Source organism: Myxine glutinosa, chromosome 13 (assembly GCF_964187855.1).
Source record: "Myxine glutinosa chromosome 13, kmMyxGlut1.1, whole genome shotgun sequence".
NCBI lineage: Eukaryota > Metazoa > Chordata > Myxini > Myxiniformes > Myxinidae > Myxine > Myxine glutinosa.
The window spans coordinates 85,108,949-85,125,220 of NC_136273.1; the positions used below are offsets into that span (position 1 = coordinate 85,108,949).

At 49.1% G+C, this 16,272-nt stretch overlaps 1 protein-coding gene across 2 annotated transcripts in view; it reads left to right on the forward strand.

Moving 5' to 3' along the window:
* RAE1 (ribonucleic acid export 1) overlaps positions 1–14,893 on the forward strand; it is a 32,829-nt gene extending 17,936 nt beyond the window's left edge. For both annotated transcript variants that reach the window (XM_068097925.2, XM_068097926.2), the window contains exons 8-13: positions 9,403–9,510; positions 9,604–9,713; positions 12,025–12,094; positions 12,299–12,493; positions 13,988–14,073; positions 14,199–14,893. In XM_068097925.2, coding sequence (XP_067954026.2) covers positions 9,403–9,510; positions 9,604–9,713; positions 12,025–12,094; positions 12,299–12,493; positions 13,988–14,073; positions 14,199–14,205 — 576 coding nt within the window. In that variant the 3' untranslated portion in view covers positions 14,206–14,893. The remainder of the gene's footprint in view (positions 1–9,402; positions 9,511–9,603; positions 9,714–12,024; positions 12,095–12,298; positions 12,494–13,987; positions 14,074–14,198) is intronic.
* Positions 14,894–16,272: the final 1,379 nt, after the last annotated feature.

Consider the following 16,272-nt stretch of genomic DNA (forward strand, 5'->3'; position numbering starts at 1 on the left):
TTTTTTGGACATAGCTCGGTAACTACTTCTCCGATTAATATGAAACCTTGAAAAGGCACATCCTCAGGTCCCCAGCAATATATCTGGCAAGTTTCAAGTATATCGGACCCGTGGTTGTCGAGAAACAGCGGTCACAGACACACAGACATACACACAGAGATTACTGGCATTATAGATAGATAAGTGTACCAAATTTGGTCAGAATCCCATCACTGGTTCACAAGTTATCACGGTAACAGTATTATTTACCTAAAATGACCTCTGACTTTTGCCCTTTGACCTTGTGACCCCAAAATCGAATCGTTTCATCTTTACCTCATTATACATATCTGTGCCAAGTTTGACTAAGATCCCTTTAGCCGTTCTCAAGTTATCACGGTAACGAAAACCTACCACGGACGGACAACCTGAAAACAATGCCTCCGGCGACTTAGTCATAATAAACCAGTCTCAATGCAATCTCTTCACTTCCATGGTGACAGACAGCTTAGAGACTGAGTACGTCAAAAAAAAAAATTTATACTTACATTATTTGTTATCTGGTATCCCCAACCAGGTCATACTATCCTCTTCAACTAAAGTATGAAACAAGCCCGGCTACACCGCTGTTAGACTATCGGTCTTGTTGAATAAAGGGGGGTCCGCATGTTTCCACTCTGAACAAGTGCTTATATATTCAGTTCCGAGGAGTCCTTTCTCGCAAGGTGTTTATTTATTTATTTATTTTGTTTAAAAAAAAAAAAACTTTGATAGTATTGTTGCGAATATGGAATTTGGCCTCCATATCCGCTTGTAAATATTCCCCTATTTCTCCAATACTCCCCAACTTTCCCCAATCCCCCATTCCCTAGTCCCATTGCATGTAAATAACACTCAGTAGAGCCGACCTTCCCCTTATTCCCCCATTAAATGTCGTGCCCAGGTCCACCGCACCACACGTAGACAACTTTCGGACATCTTGCTAGTTATTCTTAATCTATGTCAGTTAAGGCCTCGTTTCCATTAATTATGACTCTTCGTTGCACCAGAATGTGATTATATGGCACCAGTAGTGAGTTTAGGACCTTTCCCATACCTCCTTCCATCTTCTTCCCCAACAATTACAACAACAACAGAGGAGATGGCGGCGGCGCGGGGGAGGATGCGTCCTCACACCGGCTCGATTAGCGCCATTGACCACGCGCTCCACGGGGTTACCACGGAGGGGCTGGCTGTCAGCTCCTCCTCAAGGGCGGAGCCTGGTAACCCCCCGCACCCAATCAGAAGGGCGGACCGATTCCATCTGGGGCGGCGATAGCGAGCCGAGGGCGTGTCACTCCCCGCCGGATATACGCGGCCACGTAGCGGACGTGACGTCAGATGCGCCCCGCCTGAGAAAGAACGTTGCCTGCGATCGCTGAGAGAGAAAGACCCGCCTGAGAAAGAACGTCCCCTCCGAGCGCGGTGACCTCCCCGCATCTTTGGACCGGACTGTACCCTGCTTTGAGCCAAGAGTGCACCTTGAGCCATCGCTATCTGCCTTTCCTAGCCATCAAACCCCGTGTGAGTCAGCCGTTGTCCCGTTTACCTGTCGTCTGTCCGTGGTTAATATAAGAGTGTGTCTAAGTGCCCGTCTTCCTGTGATATACCTCTAGCCCCTGTAATCTAACCTTTTCCGTACGAATATAATTGAGAATCGAAACATTGGTGTCTGTCATTATAATTCAGCCGTGTGTCTTCTTTTTCCTTATTGAGCCAGCGTGGCGCGGCTTCGTCAACGTTCGAGTACAATCGGGTAATTTGTGCGGACACGACGGCCATTCCGCTCGGCCCACCTTAACATCAAAGTCGTGTCTGTAACAATTGGTGTCGAGGAGTGAGATTCGGACCCGGGACTAAATTAGTTAGGCCCAAATTTTGGGAGGGAAAATCGAGCCGGAGCGCGTACGGCGCTCGACCAAATCGATCCGGAGCGCGGTCCCGCGGTTACTGCGCTCGACGAAATTATAACAGCAAAATTTGGATTGGTGTTACGAAACTCGAATTTTGAAAGTCGCGCTATGGCGGATCAAGACGGCTGGGGTCCGGTAGGGGAGAGTGAAGCAGGGTCGGTCCAGGACCAAATTGAGGGACGCGAGGAGAGCGAAGCAGTGAGGGCGGCAGGGTCGCAAAATAGCGTTGTCACGCACGAGGTGGCCACGGCGTCCACGCCCGCGGCAGCGCCCCTGGTGGATTCGAACCTTTTCCTCCTGCAAATGAGGGCCCTTATGGAACAAATGGTGGGAATGAGGGCTGATAGTGAGCGGTTGGGAAACCAAATGGGGGTAATGAGGGACGAAGCGAGGGGTACTGGTGAGAAGGTAGACAAAAATTTTGAGGGGTTAGACAATGGGATAAAAGAGGTGAGAAATGGGTTAATGGGGGTAGAAAATAGAATGGCTGCCCAGGAGAATCAGATAGAGGGAGTGAAAAATGGGTTAGAGGGGTTAGAAAACAGTATGGAAGGCAAATTGAGGGACATGAGGGACCAAGCGGAAAGGGAAGTTAAACAAATGGAGCAGCAGATAGAGGGGGTCAGAATGGGGGTAGAAACGAAATTAGATGCTCACAGGGAGGAAATGGAGCAGATGAGGGTGGCATCTGGGCAGGAGATGCAAGTGATGGGAGAGGAGATCAGAAGAGGAGTGAGTGAGGAGGTCGGAGGAGTGCGCGAGGAGGTGAGGCACTGTGAGGAGCACATGGAAAAGGAGGTGAGAAAGGGGACTGTAAAGTTACAAGGGGGCATAGAGGACCTGACGCAGGAGGTGGAACAGCTGACGGAGGGACAAAAAGGACTAACGGAGCAGGTTCAAAGGAACACTGCAGTATTAGGAGGTTTAAAAGCGACACAAAACGACATAAAAAACGACTTAATAGCGACAAAGAGGGAATGTCAGATAGTACGTGAGGGACTGACAACGAGGTTGGACGAGGTGATAGAGGTAATGGAGACGAAGGACCGGCAGGTGAGGACGCACATGGAAACGGTCAAGGTAGCCTTGGAGGACGAGCTTGAGGAGACGTACCGGGGAATAAAAGAGGTGAAGCACAAATTAGAAGAAGTGGAAGAAGGGATGAGCGAAATTAAGAAGCGACGGAGAGGGGATAAGAAAGAAATAAAAGAATTGGTCCAAAGTCTGTGTTTGGATCGTGATGATGTGCTCATTAACCGGATGAGGGATTCGCAGGTGATGGAGGAGAAGCGAAGAGGAAGAGGACCCGGTGTAAGTGGTGACCAATATGGTCGTGCGTATGATGCGCCAGGGGATTTAAGAAGCTTGGGGGTCGAGATGGACCCGGGTGTTCGTGAGAGGCCGTTGGTGAAGTGTGCGACAGGTCTGGTGTGCGAAAAAGGAGGTGTGCGAGGAAGTCCGACTCTGGGGTGTGTGAGAAAAAAGTGCGTGCCAAGGAGTAGTGAGGGTGCTGGCGAGAGTGAGTCGGTCGTAGCGCGTGTGCGAGGGAGCACATGGAAGCGGGCTGTGGTGAGTGTTACAGAGGGTGTGACGGGAGAGTGTGCGCGAGGAAGGTGTGTGACGGACAGGTGCATGGGGAAAGAGTGCGCTGTCAAAGGCAAGGAAGAATGCACACCTGTGGTGAGTGTTACAGAGGGTGTGACGGGAGAGTGTGCGCAGGAGTGTGCGCGAGAAAGGTGTGTGACGGACAGGTGCATGAGGAAAGAGTGCGCTGTCAGAAGTAAGGAAGAGTGTCCACCTGTGGTGAGTGTTACAGAGGGTGTAACGGGAGAGTGTGCGCGAGAAAGGTGTGTGACCGACAGGTGCATGAGGAAAGAGTGCGCTGTCAGAAGTAAGGAAGAGTGTCCACCTGTGGTGAGTGTTACAGAGGGTGTAACGGGAGAGTGTGCGCGAGAAAGGTGTGTGACGGACAGGTGCATGGAGAAAGAGTGTGCTGTCAAGAGTAAGGGTGAGTGCGTTGTCACGAGTGGAGGTGAGAGTAGTGAGAGTAGTGAGAGTGACAAGGAGCGTGAGTTGGTTGTGACAGGTGAGCGAGGATGTACACCTGGGATGGAAGGATGCACACCTGGAATGGTAGAGCGTGAGTGGGAATGCACGCTGGAGTTGGTGGTGAGGCACGTGGATGGGTGTGCGAATGAGGGCACACCTGTGATTGTCACAGAGGAGGTGACAGAGGAGGGGGCGCGAAGAGGTGTGTTGGTGTGGTGTGCTACCAACGGATGTGTGCCAAAGTGTTCGGTGGTCAGGTGTGTGACCAAGGCTGTGAGTGGAATGGGTGTGCCTGGGTGTGTAAGGAACGGTACAAGGAGCATGGAAACGGCTGGAGGTGTGAGCAAGGAACGGGCTGCGGGGTGTAAGCAAGCAGGTGAAGCATCGACGGTGACCGGGTTAAAGGTTAGGTCGACTTTTAGCCGAAGCGGGCCCTCGGTGCGTGCCGGGTTTCGCGTGCCGCGAGAACCAGCGGGGATCCGAGCCACGGCGGGTTCGAAAGGACCGCCGTGCGCGATCCGTGCTGGGCCTCGCTTTGAACGTCCGTGCTCCACTAGGCGGAGCGGGCGGCCCGATAGAAAGAGTCGTCATGGCGACCACTTTTTGTTGAGGAATTCCGGCAGGTCGAGATCGGGACATTGGATGGTTCCGTGCCGAGAAGGTGCGTGGGATCTCGGCCCGGGTAAACCTCCTTCCCTGCACCGAATGCGGGACGCACCCAGCCGCTGGCACAGAACAACCAGCATTCATGGCTTGGCTTTACGAAGCCGGGCTTTGGACAGGAATTGGCGCACCGAGAGGTATTAGTGAGTCGACTGGGTGATGAGGTTAGTGTTTTGGACCCAAAATTAGAGAAAAACAAAATTTGATGATTGGCAAGGGATTGGCAGTAGTGATTGGCAGATGATGGGTAGTGATTGGCAAATTTTTGATTTGTTGAAATTTGATGTGCAAAATTGGTAGTGAGAGACCCCCGATGTGGTGGGATGGCATCCCTGCCACCCTTCCCATGAGGGGGGCAAAGGAGCAATAGTTTATGGGGTGTATGGCAGTGAAAACTAGCCCGGGTGGGTTAGGTTATATTGATAGGGATCTAGAGAAGATGACCTTAGGTGACGTTAAGTTTAGTTAGTGACTGATACCTGTAGTAGGGACGCAGGTAGATTAGTGTGGATGATAATGACGTGGGAGCGCAATAGTTTAAAGGGACGACTGGGAAGCGCAAGTTTCAGAAGGGAGTAGTTAGCTGAGATGATGCTGTGTGTGTGAGAATTGAACAGGTGTGATTGCACAGGTGTGCAACTGGACAGGTGTGTGGAGCAGTGTATGAGTAGTGAGTGTCGTGGATCAGCGCGAATGCGCTTGGGGAGAGAAGGGTGCAGGTGGCACCAGGTGTGAGAGCACAGGTGTGCAAGTACAGGTGTGTGGAGAGAGTTGGAGTAAGTGGTACGGAGTGGTGTGCATGGTGCGAAGGAGTGGATGGGGGAAGAGTGGACCCCTTTCACGAGTACCCGGGGCGGGTAGTGTAAGTGTTAGGTAGAGGGTGCAGGTAAATTGTGGTTGGATATTGGCATTTGTGGTGCGGTTGCAGAATGGTGTTGTGGATGGGTGCATTAGTGTTGTGGAAATGGCTGGGCGTGTAGCCTGTTAGTGTGTGTAGTTGGTTGGGCACTCCACCACTGTGAGGATGTCGGCCAGGTGGGCTCTGGGAGCCGGTAGAGTTGTGGATGGGGCCCGAGGATCCGGAGGATGGACCCGGGTAGCCCAGTGCCAGAGAGGGCACCGAGTGGGGAGAGTGCCAGAGGGCCTTCCCCAGGTAGTTAGGTTAGGGTAAGGAGCAGGTAAGCTCGGAGGCAACCGCAGTGGTGGAGGTGTGCAGGTGGGTAGACCCACTGGGAGAGGTACACGCCACAGCCCAGAAATTGTGCGAGGGCACCGGGAGATGAATCGGGGGAGTGAGACCCCAAATTGAAGAGCACCACAGTTTGGCCAATGGGAATTGGTTTTTTAGAACCCATAGTGTAAGAGGGCCAATGGTTTGGCCGGAGAAAGACCCCGGGTAGTGTAAAGTTGTTAAAGTCATTTAGGAAATAGTTAGGATTAATGAACCTGTCGCACCATACGCAGCCACTTACCTGTGGTGATGATGATGACTCCACACCTGTGTTTTCTTTGTTCTGTGTGCAGGAAAGGAGAATTGCTGTTGGATTTGTGAGACGCATCACGACGTGGATGAGACATTGGGGTGATTCCATCTCTCCCTCCTTAGGAGGGACTGATGATGAATTGGTAATGGCAAATTTTGATGTGCAGTTGGAGATGGCAACTTTTGATGAGAGTTGAAAATGGCAAATTTGATTGGTTAGGAGGGAGAGAAGACGAATTTGGTTTATGGGAGGAACGGGGAAGACAGTAGGGATGTTTGTCGATTTGTAAAGTAGATGTTTATGGGTAGTGTTGTGTTTTGTGGATACAGTAAGGGGTAAGGGAGGGGCCATGTAGGTTACCTGGTGGGGGGGTGGGCGTACGATAGGAACGTACCTGTCTCACCTGGTTCCCATGTGCCCCCAGTGTGCATCACCTTACATTGCGTGCACTTTTGCGCCCTTACCACCTTACTCACTTGTCTGCTTCTTTTGTCTCCCACCTCCGAGGATCTGGCTTTGGGGTAGAGAGAGAGGAGAGAGAGGTGCTGGCTGCGCAGTTGTGGGCCTGCACTTTCGCTGTTTGCTGCCGGGATCGATACACCATATGGACCGCAATGTTTGTGGCCACCCACAATGGACCGCAGTTCGTTTGCGGCCAAGCACCACCCGGGGATGGACCTATGGGTCAACGTGGCACCTATGCCATACAGGTGAACCACTTTTAGTTAACACCAAGTGCACCACAAGAAGAGCAAGAGACACCTGCAGGGTTAGGGGTTGTCGAATTTATTTTTATTCCAATGAACAATGGTGACTGCACCGATTGGTGGTGGGGTGGTGCTTTTGATGCTCGGGAAGGGTGCTCTGCACGTTATTAAAGGCCGTCGGCCACAGAGCACTCGTGGGTTGGTGTATCGATGCTGGCAAGCGCGCTCTCTCTATGCGTAACATCTGCATGTGTTCCTCCAAAAACAGGTCCTGGATCGTAGTGTAAATAGCAGCGTAGTCGTGTAAATAATGCTCCCTACCGGCTGTATGTTTAGTTTGCGAATTCTTTCCGGATTCGGTTATCCTGTGGGTGTGTTTCTGTGAGGAGAAGGGTGCAACGTCGCAGGGGGACATATTTACTCATTTGTGAATATCTGTAAAACTGTCGCACTCAGGGTAGAGTTAATAGTAGAGGGAACTACATTGCGTGCCACACTAAAGTAGGTAAAAATTTATCGGGTCGGGACGCCCCGAGGGTAGAGAAGGGTGCAATGTTGCGAATATGGAATTTGGCCTCCATATCCGCTTGTAAATATTCCCCTATTTCTCCAATACTCCCCAACTTTCCCCAATCCCCCATTCCCTAGTCCCATTGCATGTAAATAACACTCAGTAGAGCCGACCTTCCCCTTATTCCCCCATTAAATGTCGTGCCCAGGTCCACCGCACCACACGTAGACAACTTTCGGACATCTTGCTAGTTATTCTTAATCTATGTCAGTTAAGGCCTCGTTTCCATTAATTATGACTCTTCGTTGCACCAGAATGTGATTATATGGCACCAGTAGTGAGTTTAGGACCTTTCCCATACCTCCTTCCATCTTCTTCCCCAACAATTACAACAACAACAGAGGAGATGGCGGCGGCGCGGGGGAGGATGCGTCCTCACACCGGCTCGATTAGCGCCATTGACCACGCGCTCCACGGGGTTACCACGGAGGGGCTGGCTGTCAGCTCCTCCTCAAGGGTGGAGCCTGGTAACCCCCCGCACCCAATCAGAAGGGCGGACCGATTCCATCTGGGGCGGCGCTAGCGAGCCGAGGGCGTGTCACTCCCCGCCGGATATACGCGGCCACGTAGCGGACGTGACGTCAGATGCGCCCCGCCTGAGAAAGAACGTTGCCTGCGATCGCTGAGAGAGAAAGACCCGCCTGAGAAAGAACGTCCCCTCCGAGCGCGGTGACCTCCCCGCATCTTTGGACCGGACTGTACCCTGCTTTGAGCCAAGAGTGCACCTTGAGCCATCGCTATCTGCCTTTCCTAGCCATCAAACCCCGTGTGAGTCAGCCGTTGTCCCGTTTACCTGTCGTCTGTCCGGGGTTAATATAAGAGTGTGTCTAAGTGCCCGTCTTCCTGTGATATACCTCTAGCCCCTGTAATCTAACCTTTTCCGTACGAATATAATTGAGAATCGAAACATTGGTGTCTGTCATTATAATTCAGCCGTGTGTCTTCTTTTTCCTTATTGAGCCAGCGTGGCGCGGCTTCGTCAACGTTCGAGTACAATCGGGTAATTTGTGCGGACACGACGGCCATTCCGCTCGGTCCACCTTAACATCAAAGTCGTGTCGGTAACAGTATTTATACCTTTGTTTGGATTGTAGTAAAAGTTGCACAGCTGCAATTAGGAACTAACATGTCTTTATTCACGACTGTGAAATGTGATATCTTGAGCTTCTCTATCTCTGCTGGGTGGAGGAGGAGGGGGAATGACGAGAGGTGGCAAAAGAGGTGCCATGATGGAGGGGAGTGAGTTGGGATCCCATGCCCACAATAGATGATAAAAACGAGGTTGGACTCACCAGGGTCACCTTCGCATGCGGATTAAAGCAACATGATGTTGATTAAGGTATGTTAACTGCTGTAGGAAGCAAGGAGCAGCTGATGTTTTGGACATGAACCGTTCGTCGGAGAAAACGAGTTAACGTCCGAAACGTCAGGATCTCCTTGCTTCCCACGACAGTTAGCATACCTCAATCGACATCTAGTTGATTTCATCCACTGTACTACCTGTTCACCCTCACAGATCGATACCAGCCTTCACCAGCAGGACTACTTAATTCTTCACCTTTAACATGTGGAGGGCGTATCAGTATGTGTGGTTGTAAAAGTCGATGGTTTTCATGCAGTCCTTTTGCAGTTTTTCACGTGGAATGTCCATAATCGGCCCAAACCTTTTATTTCAATGCGTTTGCATATTTCAACGCACACACTATATTTTAGTCTAAGACTAGTGTGAGGTATAAGAGGCCTACATATTGGTGTAGCTCTTTCTGATTTGCCTGTAGAATAACCAATCATCACTTGATCTGTAAACACGTGACTTCTCTGCGACAGTTCATTTTGATACAATGAATGGGTGCCTTTCCTGGCGTACTTTACGCTTCATGTTGTTGTTTTTTGTCACCGTTCGTATTTTGTACATGTGTTCTATTAAATTTACAAAAGATTTATATGCATGACTTTCTTTTAATTGAAGGTTCATGTAAAACTATTTATACTTGCAGGTCTACCCGATGGCAGTTGTAGCGACAGCTGACCGGGGCCTCGTGATTTACCAGTTGGATAACCAACCCTCAGAGTATAAACGCATTGATTCTCCTCTAAAGCACCAGGTGTGAGACTTTCTTCCCTGCCCCTGCTTTATTAACACGACTGTTCTCATGTTCTTTGAGTTTGACTTTTCGCACCATGTTTGTCATCTGCAGCACCGCTGTGTCACCATTTTTTTAGACAAGCAGAGCAGCAAACCCACAGGCTTTGCCTTGGGTAGCATTGAGGGAAGAGTGGCAATTCAGTATATTCAGCCTGCCAATCCGTAAGTGACCTCATCTTCTTTTCATTTCTTCCCTCCGAAAATTTCATTAATTCCCAATGCTTCCCCCACCCATGCCCTACCTCCCCTCCCCTCCTCCTCCTCCCCTCCTCCCCTCCTCCCCCCCTCCCCTCCTCCCCCCTCCCCTCCCCTCCTGCCCCCTCCCCTCCTGCCCCCTCCCCTCCTCCCCCCTCCCCTCCCCTCCTGCCTCCTCCCCTCCCCTCCTGCCCCCTCCCCTCCTCCTCGTCCCCTCCCCTCCTCCCCCCCTCCCCCCTCCCCTCCTCCCCCCTCCCCTCCTCCCCCCTCCCCTCCTCCCCCCTCCTCCCCCCTTCCCTCCTCCCCCCTCCTCCCCCTTTCCCTCCTCCCCCCTCCTCCCCCTCCCCTCCTCCTCCCCCCTCCCCTCCTCCCCCCTGCTCCCCCCTTCCCTCCTCCCCCCTCCTCCCCCTCCCCTCCTCCTCCCCCCCTCCCCTCTTCCCCTCCCCTCCTCCCCCACCCTCCCCTCCTCCCCCTCTCCTCCCTTACATGTCGGTAGACAAGTCATCACCAATCTACTCAATGCAGATGATGCTGTCCTATACGTGAGAGACCCTATCCACTGGCCAGCCATGTTCAACGGCTTTGAATTGGCCTTAAATTGGCCATGTTCAACGGCTTACTATAAGCCTTGGCCTTAAACCCTCGTGGCAAAAAAACCAAGGTGCAGAATTCTGCCATTGGCCCCTTCCCCCTTCCCCCTTACCCCCGTACCTATCTCTGGTATAGTTGTAGTCAGTGTACCACTTCACCTACCTGGGCTCCAACATTCATTCATCTGGATACTGCAACCCTGATGTGCATAGACGGATTGGTTTGGCTGGTTCTGTGATTGGGCAACTAGATGCTGTCTGGAAACAGCACCGTCTTGGTTTACCATCAAAGCTCCGTATTTACAGAACATGCATTCTTCTTGTTCTCCTCTATGGTTGTGAGACCTGGACCCTTTTGAAAAAGGTCCAAGATAACCTACATCCTTGGGATTCAATGTTATGACCGAGTCTCAAATAGGACCATTTGTGAGATCACTAGACTCGGCCCGATCACACTCGATATTGCAAGGAGACTCTATTCTCTGTTTGGACACATCTGCAGCTTAAGTGAACATTTACCGGCTCGTATCTCCCTGGAATTTGCTACGAATCTTTACCATGATGACCGACCCAATCCAACCAAGCGCAGTCCTCGAGGACGCCCAAGACTCTCTTGGTTACGCCAGTGTGCCAATGAGATTGGCCTTAGCCCACGTGAATGTTTGCAGAAGGCAGAAGATCGACAGTCATGGGGGTCGCTACTTCCTTTAGTCAGGCATACGGTGTAGTAGTAGTAGTAGTAGTAGTAGTAGTAGTAGGTGCAACAGTTTCCCTCGCATGTCTTGAAACGGCAAAAGCCTTCGATGTTCGTATTCAAGCAAGAGGTGACCCTGTGCGTAAGGAGGAAAAGGCTAGAGAAGCTTTCTTGTGGAGTTTGCTGTGAGGCCATATGAAATTGGGCCATTGGTCAGCGAGCCAAATTTGGGCCAAAGGGTGAGCCGGGTGCTGCTTCCTTCATCTGGTGACTGTGACTGTACAGTGTACTACGGTGTTTGTGAGACTGCATGCAGAAGGTAACGACGAGTGATGACCACTTTGGAGAGGGAAAGTAACAGGATTTTGTTGTTAGAGTATTTGTTAGTTGAAGTGTGTGCTGAGTTGAGGACGGATAAGTTGCAGATTGGAAGCAATCTCGGCTTGGAGGGCAAGGAACTGCTGCAGTTGTGGTTGAACAGAAAGCTCAAGAGAGAGATTGAAAGAATACGATTAGAGGCTGAAGGTAATCTGCTTAAGGCTGAAAGTGAAAGGGTGAGTGATGCAAGAAGGTTCGTCATTGAAAGGAAGCTGGAGGTGAGTAGGTTAGCAGTCAAATTAGAAGTGAATCATTTTGAGGTATGGAGTGCTCAAATAGATAATATAATCTCCCATGGAACATGAGAACTTTATGCCCGCAAGTGCTCCAAGACTCACTGCTGTTGGTTCATCACGGAAGGATGAACTGGTTAGCAATCGACTGAGGCTTGAGAGTTGTGCTACTCACAGTGGCTGGGTCAAGGCACGATGGGCTCCACCTTGGTGTTCTGTTAATGGACGAAATGCTTGATATTTATTCCACGCTGTCGATTACGACCAGTTAGCAGTGCCTTTGAAGTGGTACGATTTAACTGAGGATCACATTGATTGCTTGTTTGGGCCTTTCAGGCTTCTAAGTGTTCCTGTACCTAATCCTTTCCCATTCTTTGTCACAGCACAAAAGATAACTTCACGTTCAAGTGTCACCGATCAAATGGGCAGACAGGGCCGCAGGACATCTATGCAGTAAGATGTGTTGACAGGCCTGCTTTGGCCTCGTATTTTCTAAACTGTGGCATTCTTTGTTCTTGTTTTCACCTCAGATCCTTCATTGTGAGGCAGGTCTCTCTGTAGACCTAATTACGAATGATTGATCTTGTTTTGGTCGCTCATCCATGAAGCAGTCTAGTGCGCTGCTTGAGCATCATGTGTTTTTTGTTTTGTTTTCAGGTGAATCAGATCGCATTCCACCCGGTACACGGAACCTTGGCAACGGTTGGCTCGGACGGACGGTTCAGTTTCTGGGACAAGGATGCCCGGACCAAGCTCAAGACGTCTGACGTTCTAGACCAGCCTATTACTGCCTGTAGTTTCAACCACAATGGCAACATATTTGCATACTCCTCCAGCTATGATTGGTCAAAGGTATTACTGGGTGCTTCTTTTAGCAGTGGCTTCCTGTTTGCATTGCCTGATTTTTTGTTGTTGTTCAAAAAGCTCTAACTATGTTGGAATTCTGACCTTCAGGTAGATCTCAGCAATTGTAATAATTTAACTTGTAATGGCTATTCCTAAGTGCATGAACATTTAAAGGATTTTGTGATTGAAACTATTTCCACAACACGTTAAACCTATCTTATTTTCATCAAAATAGTCATGTGCCTAAAGTAAGAAGTTCCGTAACCTGTAAATGAGCGACCAGTTTTCCAACTACCCGGATCATCAGCTGGGCTCGATTATTTCAGCTCGGAATCTCTCCAAAATGCGGGTCCACAGCCTCTACCCTGGATGGATTGGACGGGTTCACACCAATAGATCCATGACCTCAGCTGTGTCCATGTAGTTGGTCGATCCACCAATGCAATCTTGCTTTCCAACTCTATCCATGGCATATAGCTTTAGCTATGCAGGTAGGATACCCCTTATCTGGCAACACAAAAATCGGCAGAATTTTAAAGCCCCATGGTCCTACAATTTTTTTTAAACCCTTTCATTCTAAAAAGTGAATTATTCGCAAGCATTCTGAAAAGTTAATCGCCCAATTGAATAGTTAATCGGCAGGAAAAACGTATCGCCGTGGAAGTGACGTTGCACAATCGGAGACGAACCTGTGAAGTGGCGTGTACGTCCGATTCACCATCACTGCGTTGTGCGCATAATTGTGGTTGTACAATAACGAGCCTGGTGTTGGCTTAGCGGTTAGGGTGCCAGTTTGGGATCCTCGGATCCTGGGTTTGAATCCCGGTCGATCGCTGAATTAACGCCAGGGGGGTTGACTCAGCCTGTCATCCTTCCGAGGTCGGCAAATTGAGCAACAGCTTGCTGGGATGAATGATCACGGTGTGTACCCTGGTTTAGAATAGGTACACTGTATCCCTGTGCATCGTAAGAGCGTGACCAAGGGTTGGCGTCAGGAAGGGCATCTGGCCATAAAAACATTGCCTCAAACAGGGAACCATGATTGTCATGGGGCCCGCAAGGCTAACCCCCGCTCTAGCGGGGAAAATGGCCTTAAAACGATCATTCATTCATTCATTCATTCATTTATTCATTATAATAACACCTGTATTGCAATCATGTCTGAAAGGCCTGCGACATCTGGACAAGTAGTTTGTGGTGCTTCTAAAAGGAAGCATTTATCGCTCACGATCAAGCAAAAAGTGGAGTTGTTGCGGAAGCATGACATGGGTGTTTCTGTGAAACGTCCGAGTGAGGACAATGGCGTTGGTACGTCGCCGTTCTACGATCCAAAGAAACAAACGGAGCAGATATTACAATTTTATGGGGAGGGTGATGTGCCCTCCTCCCCCAATCATCATAGAACAGAGGTGGAGCTGATTCACCAGCACGTGTCTTTGTGTGTGTGTGTGCATTCCATAACCACCGCCATCATCTGAGAACCATCTCCATTTGTTTTAGGGACACGAATACTACAATCCACAAAAGAAGAATTTCATTTTCCTGAGGAACGCATCGGAGGAGTTAAAGCCCAGGTCAAAGAAAAGGTAAGAGCTGAAGGAGAATGTACTCATGGTTGTGATTTGTGTGCGTCGGTTATGCATGTAATTGTTGTCCCTCCAGTACATTCCAATTGACACACTCCATGGTTTCCTGCGTGCGTGTCTTTTAGCATGTGAGGACGCTCAACCTGCAAAGTGGTGCCTTTTGTTTTGTTTTTTACATATTAACGAATGTCGGAGAAAAGAAGCTTCTGCGCCTCATTCTCTACGACTTGTTCATCTGGATGTTTACTCGAGATCTTTGCTCAATTGCTCTAAATAATACAAGAATGTTGTGTTTTCTCATTAAAAAATGTTTCCTTTCTTTTAATAAGATTGTGGATTAATAAGATTTTAATAATACACAACTGCGTGACATTTGAGGAATGTTTTGGGCTTAGATCGTAAATGGAGTTGGAACTCTCACTTTTGTTGTTTCGTTCTTCAAATGAGAATATTTGAGTCGAGTTGGATTTTGATTGACAGATCTAACTTTTGGACCACGGCAGCATTTATTCTCTATGATCCAGACATTGTTCAACTTTGTGATGTGTTTCAGTAGCTTAGTGAAAACTTGGTGTTTGACGGAACTTTCTATTCGCCCGTTTGTCTGTCAGTCTTCCTGGACTTCTAACCCGGAATGGTTTGCCATGAATGTTTTTCTTTAATTGTTCTTTACAAGTTTGAATCGTTGTTTTTAACCACAAGCCTTGACTGAGGTTGAAATACAAATCTGCTGCCATGATTTCTTGCTTTAACTATCAAGGAAATAAAATTGAATGTGGCTAAAAAAAAATGAATAAAGTATAAAAGTAAAAAGAAAATATTTCTCGTCCTCTTGTGCAATTTTTTTTTTCTTTCTGTTGTGACCCATGGTTTGTCTTTACATCTTGGAGCTGTAATGTTCTAACAATCACTTTTATAATGCAGAACTTTGTTTTAGTCACAAGAACTATCACTTTGCATTTGCAGTAAAGAAAATGGAGTCATCCAGATCAGTAGGACCGTCTTGTCTCTTTCCAGTTTGCTCTCTCCTCTCACTGCGTCACCTCTCACCATCTCTCGCTCACTGCTGGTCACCAAACTTCTGCATGTACAATTAACAATCGACTCGTATGCACTCACTCCGTTATGGGAACTTGATCGGGGATAAAGGGAGGAAGATTGATCAGATATTGATCAATAGTATCCATTTATGAGTGTGGCATATATGTGGAAACTACAGGGAACCTATCGATGGATGTGTCAGGAGTGGTAATCGTGATTCACCTCCCCTCCTTATATGTTGAAGCTCTACTCTTCCCCACCACCCACCTTTCGCTTCTTGATTCCTCCCCACGATCATCTCTTTGTAATCTGTCATACAACGACCGAGGAACCCATCTCAGCGACACAAGAACTGATGGCTTAGGCCCACCAGAAAGTGTGCCTGCTGACCCCTTGCAGCCATACACAGTGTGCAAAGACAGCGGTGGGTGTGTCATAGCATGGTTCGGTCTGTGTCCAAGGCCAATGAATGGGGAGAGAGTGCATGGAGGTGTGTGGCCCTTGGTACCAAAAGGGGAAAGGGTTGCCTCATCATTGGAGTTGGAATTCGAGGATTTGGAGTTTTCATGATCGATGTGTCCCTGAGGTGCCAGGGTCCATGCCTGCGAGCATGGGTGTGCTGATTTTTTTGATTTTTTTTTAAATCTTTTTTTTTTTTTTTTTTTTTTAAAATACAAGATCGAGGCTCGTGTAAGAGCTAACATCAATGACACAAAACGTACAATAAAGTGAGCGGGAGACAAGATGGGGAGAGGGAAGCACACAAGTACAACAGCAGAGAACAGGGACATTGAGAGATCTGTGGGAGGCATGGGAAGGGGGGGGAGGGGTGGGAGAGGTATAAAACACATGGACACTGCTAGAACTTCCAGGAAAGAAGTCGGTATTTCAAAAAAAATGAATCGGGGTGCATTTACAGGGGTAGAAGAGACCAATGTTTTGGATGGGGGAAGATAAGAGATGGTGGTGAACAGCTGTTTTAAAGACCTGGAGGGAGGAGTGGGATTGAAGAGGGTGAGGGAGTTTGTTCCAGAGGTGGGAGAAAAAAGGAATAAAGGAGTGAAGGTGAGCAGATAGTCTTGATTTTTGGCAATTTCCATTGAGCTGCGGATGAAAGCTTAGAGGTGCCAAGGAAAGACCGCACGACGGAGGATGCCC